This window comes from Danio rerio, chromosome 2 (genome assembly GCF_049306965.1).
Source record: "Danio rerio strain Tuebingen ecotype United States chromosome 2, GRCz12tu, whole genome shotgun sequence".
NCBI lineage: Eukaryota > Metazoa > Chordata > Actinopteri > Cypriniformes > Danionidae > Danio > Danio rerio.
The window spans coordinates 30,856,816-30,874,758 of record NC_133177.1 but is presented as its reverse complement, the minus strand read 5'-3'; the positions used below and the strand labels follow the sequence as shown (position 1 = coordinate 30,874,758).

The following is a 17,943-nucleotide window of genomic DNA, read 5'->3' as shown; positions in this document are numbered from 1 at the left end:
GGCTAGAGATTGGGAGGAGGAAAAGATAAAAGTAGACAGAGATCCACATGGGGGAAAAGGTTGTGGGAAAAGCAAGAGAGCTGTGAGGGGAGGAACGGCTCCACACTGGGAGAAGAGTGCCTACAGAGTGACGACAAGAGCAAAAGGTTGAAAAGTAAATGTGATATTGAGAACAAAGAGTGTTTGTACCTTCCAAAAGGAGGATAGCTTGTTTGCGAAGTGTCTGCACCAATACGTCATCCAGTTCCATCTCCTGCAGCTTGGCCACAATCTGCTCCTCATTCCGGCACACCTTGTCCTGGGCATACAGGCCTTCGGGCATCAGTCGCTGCTGCCCCATGCCCATCAACGCAACCTCTAGAGCCAGTGCCAGGTACGACTCTCCTCCGTCTGGACATCCCCACACTGGTACATGCTGGTACACTGGAGGCTTTGGCTCACCAGAGTCTATTACACAAACACAAAGCATTGTTTGTTAATGTCAATTTAAAGCCTTTTTCTCTGTGATTATGTTAATAGTCATTTAATTAAAAAAATAATAAAATACATAACTAGTTACAATTTTGTATAGATAAACACCACAAACTAAGGCAGCAGCATGAATGTCTAAGGATGTTTGGATAAAAGCCGAGGAAAAACACCATCTGTTTGCTAAGAATTTAGACCCTAAACACCAGCTCACTTAAATCCCTCCCTTGCAAATTATCCTGTTGACCAATCCTGTTTGTACAGTGAGCAGGACGCAGAAATCAATGGGTTCACAAGCATCTCGCTATGACATCTCTACTGGAATCTCACAAGCATCATAATAAAAACCCACACAAAGCAATTTAACCAAGTTAGACTATCCAGTCATTTTTGGTTTACAGTAAACTGCCCAAGTAGTAAAGCAGAGGGGTTAGAGAGAGCATTGTTTTGGCTTTCCACACTGCTGCCGCCACTACAGCTGCTGTTGCTAGTCCCGCTAAGCTAAGATCCTGACCTTCGGACATTCTGATTGGATAGAACTGAGAGTCCGCCCCCATCCCAGCACATGCCAGATGTTTCCAACTGTGCAACAGAGTCAAACAAAGAGCTATGCTCTCTAGCACACATACAAACATACAGTGTAATGCACAACAGACACACACAACCCAACACGACTGCTACAGTGTGGTAACCAAAAGGGGAGCTCTACAACGGGACAAGCGCACAGAAATGCACAAACTCTTCCAAGTCACAGTACCATTTGCCAGTATTATTCAGGCAGACAATGCCTCTCTGTGGGTTCCTCACTACAGGAATACAATGGCCAACACTTTCCATTGGCTTGAGCTGGGAGGGATGTATGGAATGCAAATGCTGATTGATTTTATACGTTTTACACCACCGAGTGGGCAGAATGACCTTTCTGATACAATAGCACCCCTTAACACTGCTCAGAAAAGGAGGGCAATTGTAAAGAGCGAAGAGATGGGGCTCCAGCAGACTGAATGAAACACTCAAAGACACAGGCCAGTTGCTGAGCGAAAAACCGAATAATGCCCAAGGCGCCTCGGAGTGTCGTAAAAGGACAGAAGACCAATGACAGCCTATAATTGTGTACCTCCGGTATCCATGGTATTGTCATCCTCTACTCGACACGTCTCCGTGAGAGTGGCAAAAAGGCAGCCAATGGGGTCGAGGGGGTGACCCACCCAGCCCTCCAGATTGGTGGTGTTCGTCATTCCCCTTTGCAGCAGCTCTGAGGACAGGATGAAAGATATTAACATATAAAGCAGGACGTCAATGCTTCCGTTATCATCAAAACAAGAAAAAGAACACATGAACATTTCTAAAGTAACCCTGAAAGAAATGCATTTAGTTTCTTTGTATGCATCATGTAATGAATCGTTTGTCAGCATTTGGTTTGTTGTATTGCAATGCAAACCTTTCTTCTGATGCTTGTATATGTCTAATTGCCGCTGCTGTTGGAGTCGGAGGGTGTTGATAATGGCAACAGCCAGTCGCAAGGCTTCTCTGGGGTAACCATGGGAACGCAAAGCATCCACCCTGGCGCATGCTGTAGGCACGTGATCTGCAAAAAAAAGTCATATGGCAATCTATAAACATAAAGGAGCTCTGCTCAAGTCGCAAGCTTCAGACCAAACTTTAATATTAGCAGCTTAATTTAGGTCTCGGCTCATAGAGAAGTGAAATCAGACTGATTACAACACAGCAGGAACACACAGTCTTACTGAAAGTGACGTTTCCTCATAGACTTGAGGCCAATTTACAAAAAAATAAGAAATACATTAGCATCCACATGACACAAAAACATTGTTTGTTGTAGGCATGGGCCGGTATAAGATTGTGACAGTATGATGACCTTGAATAAAAATATCACGCTTTCACAGTATCACTGTATTGTACCACCCTAAAACATAATAGTTTTAAATGTCTAGGTTCAAAAAGACAACAACTTTTCCTCTATTGAACACAAAATATTACATTTTAAGATACATTTAAAATATTTAGTAACAGTAGCTTTTGATATGGAGGGTCCATTTCTGCTGAAGATACTGTTGCCTTAAAAACTAAATAAAATTTGTGCAAAAAAAACCTATTAAAAAAACTGTACATATACCGCAAGAATGGTATATCAGAAAATTCTGCCGGTTTTAAAACCTTGACTTTTCCAAACCGCGGTAAATCTTGAAACCGGTTATCGTCCCATGCTTAGCTTGTTGCATGCACATGCTGCTTTTATATCATATGCCTCGGGATGCTTTTAGCATTCATCAGCTGGATAGATTATTTCATTCAATGATCTCAAACTCAAATAAGTTTGAGACCTAAGACTTATATGGTTCCTCCATGTCGCTTTGGTGTAGATTTCTCTATTACCAAAGAGTGAGTTATGGTTAAGTCTGATTTAGGAAAAGCTCGCCAGCTAGAAATCTCCATCCTGAATTGTTTTTCAGTACAATTTAAATGGCATGTAAATACGTACCCAGCCACAGTGGCAAGCCCTGGGGGTTGAAGAGCAGGCTCTCTCCTTCCCTCTGGTAGGCCGGAGACATGTAAAAGTCACTACTGATAATTCTCTGCAAGTGACTATCCTGCCAGTGCAGGTCACAGGCCTCCATTGCTCTTGTGAACACTGTTCTTCTAGGCCGGGCCAGTGAGTCTATGAAAAGTAAAGCAAGGTTATCCGAGTAACAGACAACAAGAAAAATAAATAATTTCACATTTAGATCAACTGAAGACAGGCTAACCCTGAGCCAGGTTGCTCTGTGGCAGAGCATTTGTGATGTTGGGCAGCTCACTGCCGTAATTGCCGTCCTCTAGAGGGCAGATGTCCATGTCTCCCCATTTCTTCAGCTGTCTCAGCCAGCCGCTCTTCTCTTCGCTCTTACAGTGTGGGTTCAGCACGATACACACCCACAGTGCACCTGCAAACCCACAGCATACAGACGTCTTTATAACTGAAGAGTGGCTTATAAAAGAGTGTGAGAGAGAATCTAAAAAGGTAAAATGAGCATAAAAGGATAAAAAGAGAAAAGAAGAGGAGGTACTGAATGACACTTTTTGGGTTTTTAGGCACTTTTTAACCAGTTTAGTCTTGAGCGCAGCTTTTGATTTGGTTCTAATTGGGAGATGGAAAAATCAGTGCATTTAATAGAAGAGGCTCTAGAGCATCAACGTCAAACACTGGCACTGGGGAGCATATGAAATTTGGCAGGTGTAGGGTTGTCTGGTGGGCTCATGTAACTGGCAGGGCTGTGCGATGCCTTTTTGTATCTAGGTAACAGATGGCTGGCCTGCGTTTTTTCCATTGCTGTCATGTACATGCAACCCTGATTGGCCAAATTGCTTGGTTTCAGCCAATCAACAGGCTCCTGCAACCGAAACACTGAACTGGCTTGCACATTTATAAGACACCCCAGTCATAATGCGCCTGCTCCTGCAAAATCAGAATGCACGGTCATCCCGGCAGGTGTGCCTTGTTTACAGCTACAACCAATTCTGAGGAAGAGGAAAGCAAGAAACGCAGCTCTCAAATGAGCCTCTTCAGGATGTGCTCTCATCAACCTCTTTAAATGGTCCGATCAATAGGAGGCAGCTTTAAAGCTCATTGATCCTGGCCCTTTCATGCCATCCCGATAGAGGCAGGCGGCCGGTCCTCTGCATGCGCCGCAGACTAAGTCAGTCGTGCTCTGATCCACTTGCCCTGACTGAACTGCAGCAGGTCAGACGGTGCACATGCACAAATGTGCTTAAGGCTAAGGATATTGAACCAGAAGAGTAAGCACTAATGATTAAGATTCTATTCTGAAGAACTACAGAAGTGGGATGGGGATATGCATCCCTATTCAAATATAGAGCTAACCTCAGAAAAACTAGAGCTAGCATAGCAGGACATGTTCCTGGATCAACATGCGTAGTTGATAATACACCTAGTACAAACCATCTAACTAATTATTAGCACCTCTAAAACCAGAGTGAACTCTGATTAGCTGGTAACGGTGTTGTTCCAGAAAAACAAGGATGTTGATCAAGGAACGTGCCCTACAGGTTAAGCTAAAAAGACTCACCAAGCTCATCCCAGAGTTGTCTGCATTTGTCAGTCATGCCTGTGCCCTGTTGTCGCCATAAAGATAGACGCGGATCAGCCATAAACTGCTCCGTTATTAGCGTGAGCATCCGTGCCCCGTTTGAGTCACGCATCCTCAGCATTTCCCTCACCTGCACAAAACACACAATTCTCATTTTACCTCCTGCATCAAGCGTAGGTCTAATATGCACCTGTAACAAGCACAAATCAGCATCATCATTTAAAGAAGAAAGCAAGTAATTAGTAAAAGATGCATAGAAAACCGCACAAGTGTTCTAGCTGAGAAGACTATAAGATCAGAATGCTTGTGTGTGTGTTTGAGCACAATATATAGCATTGATATCAGATGCTGTAATGCAGTCCTTCACATCTTCGGATAGCAGACAGGTAAAGCAATGAACTGCACTGGCTATTGAAAATAAGAGGCAGCTTGACATTTAATTAAAATACATTGATTTAAATGGGCCTCCTAGGATTTCATGGGCCCATAATTCACCATAATAGCACCTTTCGCGCAATTCTCTCACACACACATTCACAGAGAGAGAAATGGAGAGTGCCTCACCTTGGCAAACATGGAGTTGAGCTGCTTGCCTGAGCCATAGTATCCTCCCTGAGAGAGGAACTGCTTAACCTGCTCCCTCACTTGTTCCTCATCCAGGTGCCAGCAGTTCTCATCATCAATACTGGCTCCTGCTGTGGGATCCGGAGCCCCTGAGAGACAAATGCACTTGGTTAATGTTGGACACTTTCAGCAATCAAACTTCCAGTATCATTTATCGGTAGAAAAACAGAGTTAGCAGCTAGCGTTATAAGCTTTTGCATGTCAACAATAGACAGAAGAAAAAAAAATGTGTGTCCACATTAACACATTGAAAAACAGCACTTCCTGAACCTCTAAACCACAACGAGAAATCAATAATATCACTTCCTTTAGACAGAATCTCCATGTTTTTCACTATTACAAACTGACTGATGCGAGTCAAATCATAGCGACCGAGGCTCAATTCTTAAAAGATTGCGTCCCACTGTTGCTGTGATTTCCAAATGAAAAAAAGGGGAGAAAGGCAAAATGCATTAGAGGCAATCACTTTATCTGAGGAAGGTCTTACTGTATTTCCAATATGTCGATGCACTTTAGGTTTACAACACCTCCCCTCCCCTCCATTTCAGAACAAAACACATCAGCACATTCAGCCCTATTGAATTCCACTTAAAGACACCATGAAGCTGCTTCATATACAGACTGCACAGAGAGTTGATCTGACTATTGGCCCCTTTTGGGTGCCCCTGTGGGTATTAAACATATATACACGCTATATATGGAAGCGGAACGGTTGATTCTGCATCGCTTGCACGTTTCCCTGTCCTTGGCGTGTGTTATATGATAAGAAGATCCATCTTGAGTTGGGAGATTAGCTCTTAAAAGGCTTGGGTTGACTTAGGGGAGCAATAATAACTTACATACAGTAGATTATCATCAGTGTGTGACATAAGCATTGGTATTATATACTATGAGCGTATCAAAATGTACAGGATATCTATGGAGCCAGCTGTGCTGCATGTTAAGTGCTTTGAAATAAGAGAGCTTGTTTTAATGCTTTAGATTGTGGTAGACTGTAACCCCGTTCAGCATAACAGTAAATTATTAGTGTACTTAATGGCTTTATAATGGTTGCAATGGGCTTGTGAGGTGCAAACTGCTATAAACAGAAGGTGGTGTGTGTGTCCTTGTATAAGCAGGACTCGGGCTAGGTGGCCTTTTGCACTTTTGATCCAACATCTTGGCAGGTTAACACATTCTGCACATTCCGGATTCAAAGCATAGCCGCTGATTAAACATTGATAAGGGCCTTCTGCTTGACCCCTTCAATCCCATTCAAAACAAGGTCTAAGGGCAGGAGGATGGACTTCCTGGTTTCGGAGGCTCAATGGACAAACAACCAGGAAGAGATGGAATTTACATTTTTGCATAGTGTGAGCCTGCCTTGCTTCTCTAAATTGAATCATGGAAAAAAGGTTTTGGTCAATATTTCAGATGCTCACCATGTACTTGGTTGATCTCAGAATTGGAGGACAGGATTTCATCTGCCAGTTTTTGGGCGGTGGGCAGCACTTCTGTGTGGTGGGCTGTGATAAGATACTGCACCAGCTTTTGCAGCTGGTCTCTGTTCATCTGGAAGAGTGTCTCTGAGATGGGCAGCCGCAGTTTGACTTGCTCGGGTTTGCGGATGCGGTATAAGGACAGCGCCACCACATGTGCGCAATAGAAGATGTCACGGTTTCCACAGCCGCATGTCACTGATGTGATCTTACAACGGTCAAAGCTGATGGCCACCTTGTGTGTCGTCTCTGGCTCGGATTGCGTTGCCGGCTCCATAACTGTTCCACTGAGGTGAAAACCTACATAGGAAAAAAAAACAGAGAGAAAAGTTTACAATGGCGTTTGATGCTATTTGAGTAGCACAGCATTGACTTTTTCTTTCACTGGTCTTAAACAATTCTTATACTGATTGTGTAAATGTAAATTGATCTAGCGGTTGAAAGTCAAGATTGGTAACCAGGACTGCTTAAAGGCACATTAGGCTGCTACCAAATCCGTATCTGATTGTTTGACTGTACAAGAAACTAGTTGGGTAACTAATGGTTACCAAACCGCAAGATATGCAAGATGTTATCCGATTGCAAAGTGCAATCCATCTCCAAATGCCAACCAGATCATACTACAGTAGCACCTTATTGGAGAATGGCTGGGAAAATATTCTTTCAAACATCTTCCTGGATCAACTGATTATGAAAAATATCAAATATGGAAAGACTTTGCTTCCACTTTTGACAACATACTAAAGACTCAACACAACAAAGCTTGATGGAAGAGTGAAGGGAGAGAAAAAAATGAAGGAAGCAAGAATGTATGCATGTATTTGTGGCCAATAGGAGGACTCATTGTTCACTTTGACTGCTACATTATTAATGATGAAAGCCAAAGGAAGGGGGTTGGGGGACTAGAATTACTGTATCACTCTAAACCATTGCAATAGAGTCTTTTGTCACAATCCAGAGGAACTACAAGGGTTCACAGAGATCATCTGAATCTCAAATCACCATGCAAGCTTACAATTGACAGAATTGAGATCCCATGTATACTTTCCGAGTCAACAGCTGAAATGATTCAAGGAACAGGCTGTTAACAGGAACATGCAGGGCAAGTCTCTTTCATTACCACCCCATATGCCCAGAAATGTGTCCAGCTGACGAATAAAGCCTCCATGACCAGAACAAACTGTACCAGAGCTAGGAGGTGTCTCTACATGTGCCCACATACATACACACATATGCAGGGAGACAGACAACCGCACACATCACAATTAATTCTAGGGTTCGGCTGGTGCGACAGGGGTGCCTAATAAGCATGAGCAAAGCCGGCTGTTCCCTTGCCAAATCCCACAAAAGGCTTTTCCAGACGAGTTCTTCTGAGAAGTCGGCCCCCTCCTCAGCCCCGAGATTTTGGAGAAAAGAAATCCGACGTCCAATTTACTGCCAAACCCTTTCAGGCACAGCCAACACAACAGAGCCATCTGATTAAGGGGAGTTTATGGTGATGTCTGTTTTCATTTTGATAAAAGACAGAAAAAGAGAGGGAGTGCCCCTATGTGTTGCAAATTACTTTTGGCACAATGTGGAGTTCAAAGTGAATTTGGTTAGAGAGACAAAGATTCACAGGACACTGTAAGGAAGGGGTGCATTTATAGGGTTCATTTTTCATATTAGGGCTAAGGCAAGAATGATCAAACTTTGCGATTTTACCATGCTGCAGTCGTCTGCCCTTACAAAGCAAGATCACCTCTGAGACATTGACTGAGTCAGTATGCAAAGAACATACATAAAAAAGATCCTGTTTGCAAAACGCCAGGTATGGCGTGCTACTTTGGCCAAAATATTATACGAGTTAGGACCATAGCAGGTTTGCAAGGCAAACAATGGATCACCTTGCCTACCACAACGTATGCAAAGATTGAATTGTTTTACATCTCAAAAATGCCCTGGGCAATAAGGGTGCCTTCATGCGAACCTTTGCACTATCAGATCATGTTTTATCTTGGTCTGCAAGAAACTACAGTTGAGACTAAACAGGCCTGAATTTCAACTGGCTATCAGCATCAGTTTTGCATGATCTTTCCAATGACTGCTTCCCATTGGTCAGATGAAGTACATATCCCACCCCAGTATCAAAAGCTGCTGAGCGAGCCTCCCTACAATGATGCTGAGTGTTAATGGTGGCTGAAAGAAGTACACTTCTCAGCTGCTTTTAAGAGAAGTCATTCTACCGTCCAGTGCTGTCTAATGTCACTCGTCTTATGCATCACCCTTTATCAGACAGAATCTGTTCATGCAGAGGGATGACCAATGAGAGAAGTGCAAATAACAACATTGTAACCATTCCTTCATTCTATTCTCTACAGCTGCTAGTCCCCCACTATATTATCATAACAGTTTATATCAAAAAGGTCAATTAAACAAACAAAAAAAGGGGGGGAAAAATCTGTACTATATGCTTAGCATTAAAACAATATTTACTATAGGACGCTTTACAATAATATATTTATACATTATATCAATCAGTACCAAAACCAAAACTAGAGCTAAATTAGTACACCTAAATTAAAATGTTAAAAACATTTTAAAAATATAAAATTGTTGAAATTTTGTAGTTTGAAATTTCTTTTGGCAATGACCTATTTGAATTGGCCAAATTCTTACTTTAATAGATATAATAGATTAATAAAACCCTTCGGTTTAAAATTGCACCAAAAAATATCCTACATTTACTGAGAAATTGATAATAATTATTAATAACGTTACTTGTTTTTAAAAGGGGTGTATTCATTAATATTGAGCCCTACTACACACACACACACAAACTCATTCATTCATTCATTCATTTATTCGTTCATTCATTCATTCATTCATTCATTCATTCATTCCATGGTCTGTTAAAATTCTTGATAACACCACCACCACCACCACCACCACCACCACCACCACCACCAACAACAACAACAACAACAACAACAACAACAACAACAACAACAACAACAACAACAACAACAACAATAATTTAAAGCATTATTTTATCGTTCTTTTTATTATTTCTAATGTAAACTGTATACAATTATTATAACAATATTGGAACAACAGCACCACCATTACTACAAACTCATCAGACAGTGGATTTCTGAGCGGCTAGTGCTAGGATCGGCCATTACTGGTGTCTATGACGTGGTCTGTCGGTGGGGTTACAGAGAAGCAGATGAGCCTATAGGCTCATGTGACGGGTTGCATTTGAGAGAGCACGCATCTGCTACTGATGGACATGAAGAGCCCTCCTTGTCTTTTTATTCTCTCTCTCTCTCTCATATCACAGGCTCTCCCCCACCCTCTCCACCAGGCCTTTTGTTGCTCAGAAGCAGGACTGAATGCTGATCCACCATCCTCTCTCAACTGCTCTTTTCAAGCTAACCTCTATCATGGTGCAAAAACATACTAGTCTACCCCTGCGATAACTTGCTACCTGGGTGAGAGGGAAGCGATGGAGAGAGAGAGAGAGAGAAAGAGAGAGAGAGAGAGAGAGAGAGAGATGAATTGTGCTGGAAAATGGAACAGGGATTGATGTCATAAGCAGATGGAGTGTTGGTGTCAGTCAAAATGAGCCATGCAACATTGCCTAGAAGAAATAATGACGCTGCTGTAGATAATATCAGTTATTCTGACCACACAAAGAATCTTGAATGTATCTGTACCATGCACAACAGATTATTTCATCATTTTATTCAGATGTCTGCTAAAATGTATAGAAGTTCACACCAAGAACAATGAATTTAAGGATAATGCCACAAACATCCAATATTTTATTGTCCATCAACATAATAGCATAAACATTAAAATTATAGTTATCACCCTTGGTGTAAAATATCAGGAAATATTTCAGTGTAAATCGTTTTAAAGCCTTATTAACACAAAATGCTATTTTGAATAACAATAATACAGACTAACCAAAACCCTATGCAAGCATACTTTAAACTGCTAGCAAATGAAACTAGGCGAGTTACTCAAACAGATGCCAAAGTAGAAGAAACTGGAACAAACCTAACTCCAACGGCAGCAAAGCCCTGAAAACAGATGTGTTTCCTTTCCTCCCAAGAGATGCAAAAAAACCCTAACAATAGTGTACATATATTACGGCTGCACAATATATTGTTTCAGCATAGATATCGCAATGTGATCATTCGCAATAGCCGCATTGCAATTATACGCAATGTTTGGAAAATAATTTCTCATTTTGCAAGTGTTTTTATAGTCTGTGACAGTGTGAAGGTTTTAAAAGCATTCAGGCGGAAGAAAACGTAAGGTTAAAATGTTAAAACGTTATTAAAAATTATTAATCAATAATTTTATTGAATTGTTCACAAAACGAGGACTATGCAGTATTATTTTACATTGGATTATTTTGACTCTTCAGAAAGCAATAAAGCACTGTTTATTTAATTAGCATATTTTTCCATACATATCTTTATCTATGATTGAAGGTGGTTTGTTATGTGTCATGCACTCCCCTACAGAATCATCCCAATCAATCTAAAATGATCAATTCTTTCTAGTTTTTCAACTCACCTTGTGAAAATGTATTCATATCGCAATATATCGAATAATCAAAATGCAATGTATCATTTTCCAGTTTGGGATTATTAGATGGGAAACTCATCTGTGGGGAAGGAACGTAGGCTTCTGCGTCACCTTCCATATGACATGGAGCAGTTTTCTCCCAGGAAACTACCCCTTTTAGTCCGACTCTAATCTCGGCGCCAAGCTTTGCGGTAGCATCGCGACACAACAGAGTCACCGGGCCACATTATGATTCTCTGTGTATGTGTAACAGTCATAATTAATCCGCTGGCGATGCCCACTAATGCACGCTCATCCAGCCTGGGCTCTCAGAGTCATTTTAGCCACTGTGCTCCAATGGCCATCTGTTGGGGAGGGAGGTGTATAAGGGGAGCTCAAGCCACTGCAATGGCCACTGATCGGGGAACAGGAGAGAAGTCCCCCTCGTTCATTCATTTACTCATAGCCTCACTCTATCCACGCCATCTGCCAACCCCTGGACACACCCACTCAAGAGCCTTCGACCAATCAGGAAAGAGTCCCCACACACTCTTAAACCATTAACCTCTAATCAGCCATGGAGGCCAAACGGAGTCCTGTACGGAAGGCACTGGGCCAACAGGAGCCTCCCCCTCCAGCCTTTCCCCTCCCCTCCTTTCCATCTTCCATCTGTCCCAGCAGCAATATGGTTAACACCGCATCAGCATCCACCCTAGCTCCCCCCCACCCATATATCTCCACACAACAGACATGCATATGCACAGGCACACGCATTCAGAGTGTGCGCAGGGGTTTCTATCTTCTCTGATAAAGGCTTGATTGATTCATTTGTGATGTCCCTCAAACAGCAGCCCCCTCGAGTCATTTGTCACGATCACACATAATTGATTTCTGATCCACCGAATTGTGAACCTCAAGAAAGAGACACGCAGGGCTCAATCAGCGCCTTTTCAGTGGGCTAGCAGTGAGCAGCAGGTTTGACGTCCATGGAAATCGCAGATAAGGCCTGGAGAGGAATACGCAGTCTCCATTAACCCAAGCCATGCGCATTGTGCGTGAAGTGAAGGGGGGAAATTAAAGCCGGGCTAATCATACAGCACCGGGTAGTTCAAAACCAACAATTTAGCATCTGATGCAAACTAGCCACGGCTGAAGAGCCTTTATTCTTGGATAATTCACCCTGCGCAACCTGAAAACAAGCCGGAGAGGCGGATGAATTTGAAGGCGTACGGGACGAAAAGGAGGAGATGAATCGCACTTTTGGACAGGCCGTAAGCGCAACCAGATGTCCTGCTTGAGATAAAAGCAGATGCACTTGAAGTGAAACCGTGCGGTGTGGAAAGAGAGGCGGGGGATATCCTTTCATTGTTATTTCTGTTCAAGGTTTTTCTTCTATTGCATCTAAAATGCTAGCTGAATATGCATATGTTTCCGTTCGCCTGCTCCGAAGCGCTACAGAGAACAAACAAGGCTGTAATTCTTGAGCTGTTCTCGTCTTTGTGCAGATGCGACGAAAGAAAGCAAATATGCCCTGCAAACATGTGACACACAAAAGAACAACAATGCGATGCATGTTCATTTGCTAAATAGATTGAAAAGATGTTCAAACAATGCCTGTCTGATGCAAAATATTAGCCGTATAATTATTGAACTACCGTCAGTACTGAGACGCTGTGCATGAAGAGAAAGCGGAGATTGGTATTGTGTTGTGGGCAGCCTGCATGTATAAGACAATCTGACAGCTAGGAAAGGTCAGCGGCCTGCACATTCCCTGATCACTGATGGATTGCTTGTGAACAGCCAACCACCATCAGCCTTTGTGCATCAGCATGAGCCCTTCAAGACTTTCTGCTGGACTTTGGCCTTTTACCACTCATTTCCCTAAATGCAGACTTCGTTGTGTTTAATATGCGAACATGTACAAACCATCTGCTGGCCTGCAATTGACAAGCTGCAGTCTGCAGGACACAATAGCTCCTTTGAGCTCTACTCACACTAGAAGCATAGCCTGCACTGATAGATAATGCTTTAAGAAGCTTATATTTTATGACTCATCCATTCAAAAAAAAAAAAAATCCCCAATCAATAAAAGAGGAAAGAAAACTGATTGACTGAGGAAATGACTTTGCATGACGCTTGTTCAGGCCTCACAGTGTTAAGTCTCTTTTCTGCTCACCCACAGCATTCCATCTTTAACTGTTTCCTATGAGGAGGTATGACTTCAGTTTGCCCCGCAGCTGTAAAACCAGTATCAGATAAAAGACGGGAAAAAAATTTGAGGACCAGTACGCATCTGTTGTGTGCTTTGTGTTTTCATCTACAAGGTAAGAAAATGTCAATATGTACTCTTGGCTTGTCCCAGCAGCAATACCTCACCTGCATTTCCTTCCCCTCCTGCTGCCTTCTAAACTCAACTATTTGATCCTTTTTCACATTCCCTTAATCAAGCAATGCTGCACAAAATTTGATGGGAATTGAACAAATTGATAATAACTAATTAATGTCTTTAAAAAAAAAACATTTCACTTTTGAGTTTTCTAGCTGTACAAGTCCCTATACTCTGAAGCAATCAATTCACTCACAGAAGAATATTTTCCCATAGGAGATCATTTAGTGCAATATCTCATCAAATACAAGAGAAGACAGTGTCTACCATTTGAAAAACAAACCATTTAGTAAACAGTGTTTATGTTTATATATATATATATATATATATATATATATATATATATATATATATAATACAGTACTCAGCATAATTAAGCACACCCCATTTTGAAAGTTAATATTTTTAATAGAATTTTCAGTGTATTCAGGAAATGTATTTTTGTGCATTTAAACAAAAAATATTTTATTAAACAGATATACTTATTAAAAAGATATTTTAGTCATCAAACTTATTTAAACATTGAAACATTGAAGTAAATTTGGGTTTACTAGTTTTTGGACCATTATCTTAAGTATTTTTTTTTTTAGATAAGCTCCTGATTTGGCTACAGTATACAGAGTAATCTAATGTATATGCACAAATATAATATTGTATAGCTTCCTAATAAAAATATGGATTTAAAAGATAGATTTGTGAGGGGTTTACTTGTATAAGCTGAGCACTGTATTCATATTTGTAGGACTGCTTATACACAACAGAGGCACTGACAGGGAGCACTTCCTCAGCTATAGTAACTTATGGCTCGTTTCCACTGACCAGTGCAGTACGGGTCATCTTTATTAGGCTTGCATTTCCACTGCTAAAAGAGTACCAATAGTACTCTTTTGGTGGGTGTGGTATACGACAGAAAGTTTCAGTCAACACCATTTTCGCTTGAGAAAATGTCTAAAGTAAAGCTGTAAGGGTCACTCATCATCATATGAGGAGCACTTCTCACAAGACAGATCTTTTATACACAAATACTTCTGTATAAAAGTTTATTATCAACTTTTCTATGAACAGAAGTTAATTATAACTGCAGAACAATGACGGTGCAATATAGCCTACTGTAACGTATGCAATTATATAAAATAAATACATTTACGAACACATACAGACCCTTACAGTCTCCGATATGTTACCACTTACAGAAAAACTACACACAGCATACATTTAGTCCTTATTTATGTTCAAAAGCAACACAAAACATAGCCCACACTCAGTGCAAACCTCTCATATGTGTTGTTAATCTTCAGCAGCATGCAACCTGTTGTTAGAGAATAATTCCATCATTCAGAGTTCATAATAGTCCAAAAGATAATGATAATAATAGTTAAACATGGCAGTTTGTTCACGTTTGCTGAAAAAAATGTTTTTTTTTTTTGTTCCGGTTTCTCCTTTGTTTTTTCTCGTAAAAAACTACGAGGCACAGGGTAAAATCTGCTCTTCTTTTTGGCTTTGTGGTTCTTTATTAAGACGATGACAAGGTTTGTTTAAGGCAGGGTCGACCACGGCTCGGTATTATATATAATTATGATGTAATCTCTCGGCTGTGTATTTAAAACATGGTGGTTCCCTTGTTTTCATTCTGGCTTGCTGCGTGAGAGAATGACGTATCTGTGTAAACCAATAGCGTTCAGCTGCACGTCTAGCTCGTATAGTTTTGAATGGGGAAAAGTGTAATAGTCAATAAGGCAAATGAAGCCCTGCTTATAGTACAGAAGCCAATCAGCAATCGCTATAGACCGATACGTCTCCGGGGAGGGGCTCTAATCACATGTAAATTTCTGCAGATTTATTTGTGATTCAAATGTTTAGAAATGAAACTAAAGAGACAGTTGTTTTTTAATTATATTTTTAATTTATAATATGACATTTAATCTTAAGCTTGGCAAGCAATTTTAAAAGATGGCCACCAAGTGAAATGACTTGCCTTAAAGGCACTTTGGTGATACTTGTTAGCCATCGTTGCGATCAAGCGAAAAAATATATATCTTAAAAAACACATTTCATTTTTGCTGATGACAAATAATATTTGGGTGCCGTTCACACAAAACACAACTTTTTTTTTTCCTTTTGTCTTTCATTGTAAAATGCTGTTTTTAGATGTCATGTAAAGTTAAAAGAATCTCAACTTTCACACACAGTGCAACTCACCACTGTCAGATCCACAGCAGTGGACAATTCAAAAGAACACAGTGGCGTGGCAAGGATTGGATACCCTCGTGCTTTATGTTGTGCTTTTTTTTTTTACTATTTCGAACCTCTGCGTCTCGCATTTTTACAAGCAAAGATGCATTCAGTGTGAGCCTTTATGTGTAGAAATGCCATCTGGGCCAGTATTTGCTTGAACAGGCAATTATATAGCATGATTAAAAGTGAAAGTTCAGCAGACTTGAGGTCTTAAAATGACAGCAGGTACTTATTCCACTATTACTCAAACAGTTAACACATACACAAACAAAAGACAGACAGACGGACAGAAAGATAAATAGATGGATAGAGCGATCCCTTGATGAATTTGAACAACTTCAACCTAAATTAAACATTTCAATTGTACTGTAACCCAGCACACAGAACCGGACAATGGCTCAAATACAGTGAACCAAACCATGGCGTTGATGTATTGATGTATCATTACACCTCTAAAATACACACACAAACACACAGAGCAATTTTTAGAATGATATTGGGGTTCAGGTGTCAATTGTTAATCTTTCTGAAGGAAAACAGAGTGTACTTCAGACTGTACACTACAGAGGTAAAAGTAAGCATTTATTGTTTTTTTAAACCAAATTCTTTGACTTGAGCAAAGGATTTTCATACGAGTGCATTGTTAATAAGGAAGTCTTAATGGTGCTGAGAAACTAAACTATATCATCTTTGTGTTTTACAATCAATCAGTCGCTCCTTACGTTTTCCTGCAGAAAATGCTTATCAAACCAAAGCTCAGCATATGGACAAGGACAAAAAAAGAAAGAAAAAAAAAACAAGGGAGGGGGAGTGCAAACACAAAGACAGCACTTCCAACAAGGCCTTCCAGCTTAGCTTTTGCATGCATTACAGTGATGAGACCCTGAAGGTGTGCACAGCAAGGGAATCAGCTGAGGCAGCAATGGCGGCATCTATAATTACAAACGCTCCTCCTCCAACTATCCCCCCTTCTCCTCCTTAAACTCCCCATTGTCTGCGGCCTCCCTCCCTCGATCTCTCAGGAGTGCCTTTTGAGCTGGCATGCACCCGTTAGCCTTGCGCTGTGTTCCCCTCAGCACTCTTAATCTGGCCCTGACCTGCTTTATTCCCCCTGCACCGGCTGCCCACTGGGCCTCCGATTCACAGGCCCCCTTTGTTGTCAACGGGTCTGTCTAGGCCTCAGGCTGGGGCCTGGCCTGCCATTGTTGCCCACAAAGAGCCAGCAGCGGTTAGCAGGCGTCAGCTTGGAAGCAGGGTCCTGTGCGACCACCGCTGCTGGGAGAACGTCAGCCCAGATGGAGAGGAGAGGAGACGGGGAGGACAGGAACGGACAGATAGGACATACAGGAATGTAGAGTAGGGACACTGATGCCAGCACAAACTGAAGCACCCAAGAGGCTTGGAGTGTGATGGCGTTCTCTCAAAGCCAGACAATGTCCTATTGTAAGTGCAGTATGCTTGTCTCGTGTGCATTGCAATGATAGATGTCCCTGTTTGGGTATAAATGATCAACTGAAGCCAAAAAGCTAAAATTACACCTAGTCTTAGATAAGAAGGTAAAAATGCTGTCTAAATAAATAAGCAAAAAAACAATAATGATTTTATCACACACATTTATTTTAGTTTTAGACCAGACAGAGGTGCTATTACTGCAATACGCTCAACAGTGACTGATTAGATCACATTAACATTAAAAATAAAAAGACTGAGCAAAGCAGGCAATGCTAAGTGGTCCATTGCTAAAACGGGCCGCCTCCATGCATACCTCTCATTTAGGAAAAACAAAAATATTCAGGCAAAATAATATAAACATAAATAGCCTATTTCAGACTAGGCTGTTTAAAAGGTTTTTATTGACATTCACATGTGCTCGCATACAGAATAATAGAAAATGCTCGGTAAACAATACAACACAATGCACTTTAGCTGGGCTCTGTGTACAAAGAAAAGGCCTATTGCCAGATACCCATTCATTAAAACAGCCCTGAAGCTCTCAAAAGAGCAACCCACATAAGACAACCTACCTCTCTACGGCAAGCCAGGAGAGACACAAATGGCAATCTATCTGATCAGTTCACACATA

General features: G+C 41.2%; 1 protein-coding gene across 1 annotated transcript in view; it reads right to left on the bottom strand.

Moving 5' to 3' along the window:
• zswim5 (zinc finger, SWIM-type containing 5) overlaps positions 1-17,943 on the bottom strand; it is a 50,103-nt gene that overhangs the window by 6,745 nt on the left and 25,415 nt on the right. The window contains exons 2-9 of the mRNA NM_001144819.1: positions 6,623-6,979; positions 5,142-5,290; positions 4,557-4,707; positions 3,237-3,413; positions 2,972-3,148; positions 1,910-2,056; positions 1,586-1,723; positions 190-447 (exon numbers count right to left, since the gene is read on the bottom strand). Coding sequence (NP_001138291.1) covers positions 190-447; positions 1,586-1,723; positions 1,910-2,056; positions 2,972-3,148; positions 3,237-3,413; positions 4,557-4,707; positions 5,142-5,290; positions 6,623-6,979 — 1,554 coding nt within the window. The remainder of the gene's footprint in view (positions 1-189; positions 448-1,585; positions 1,724-1,909; positions 2,057-2,971; positions 3,149-3,236; positions 3,414-4,556; positions 4,708-5,141; positions 5,291-6,622; positions 6,980-17,943) is intronic.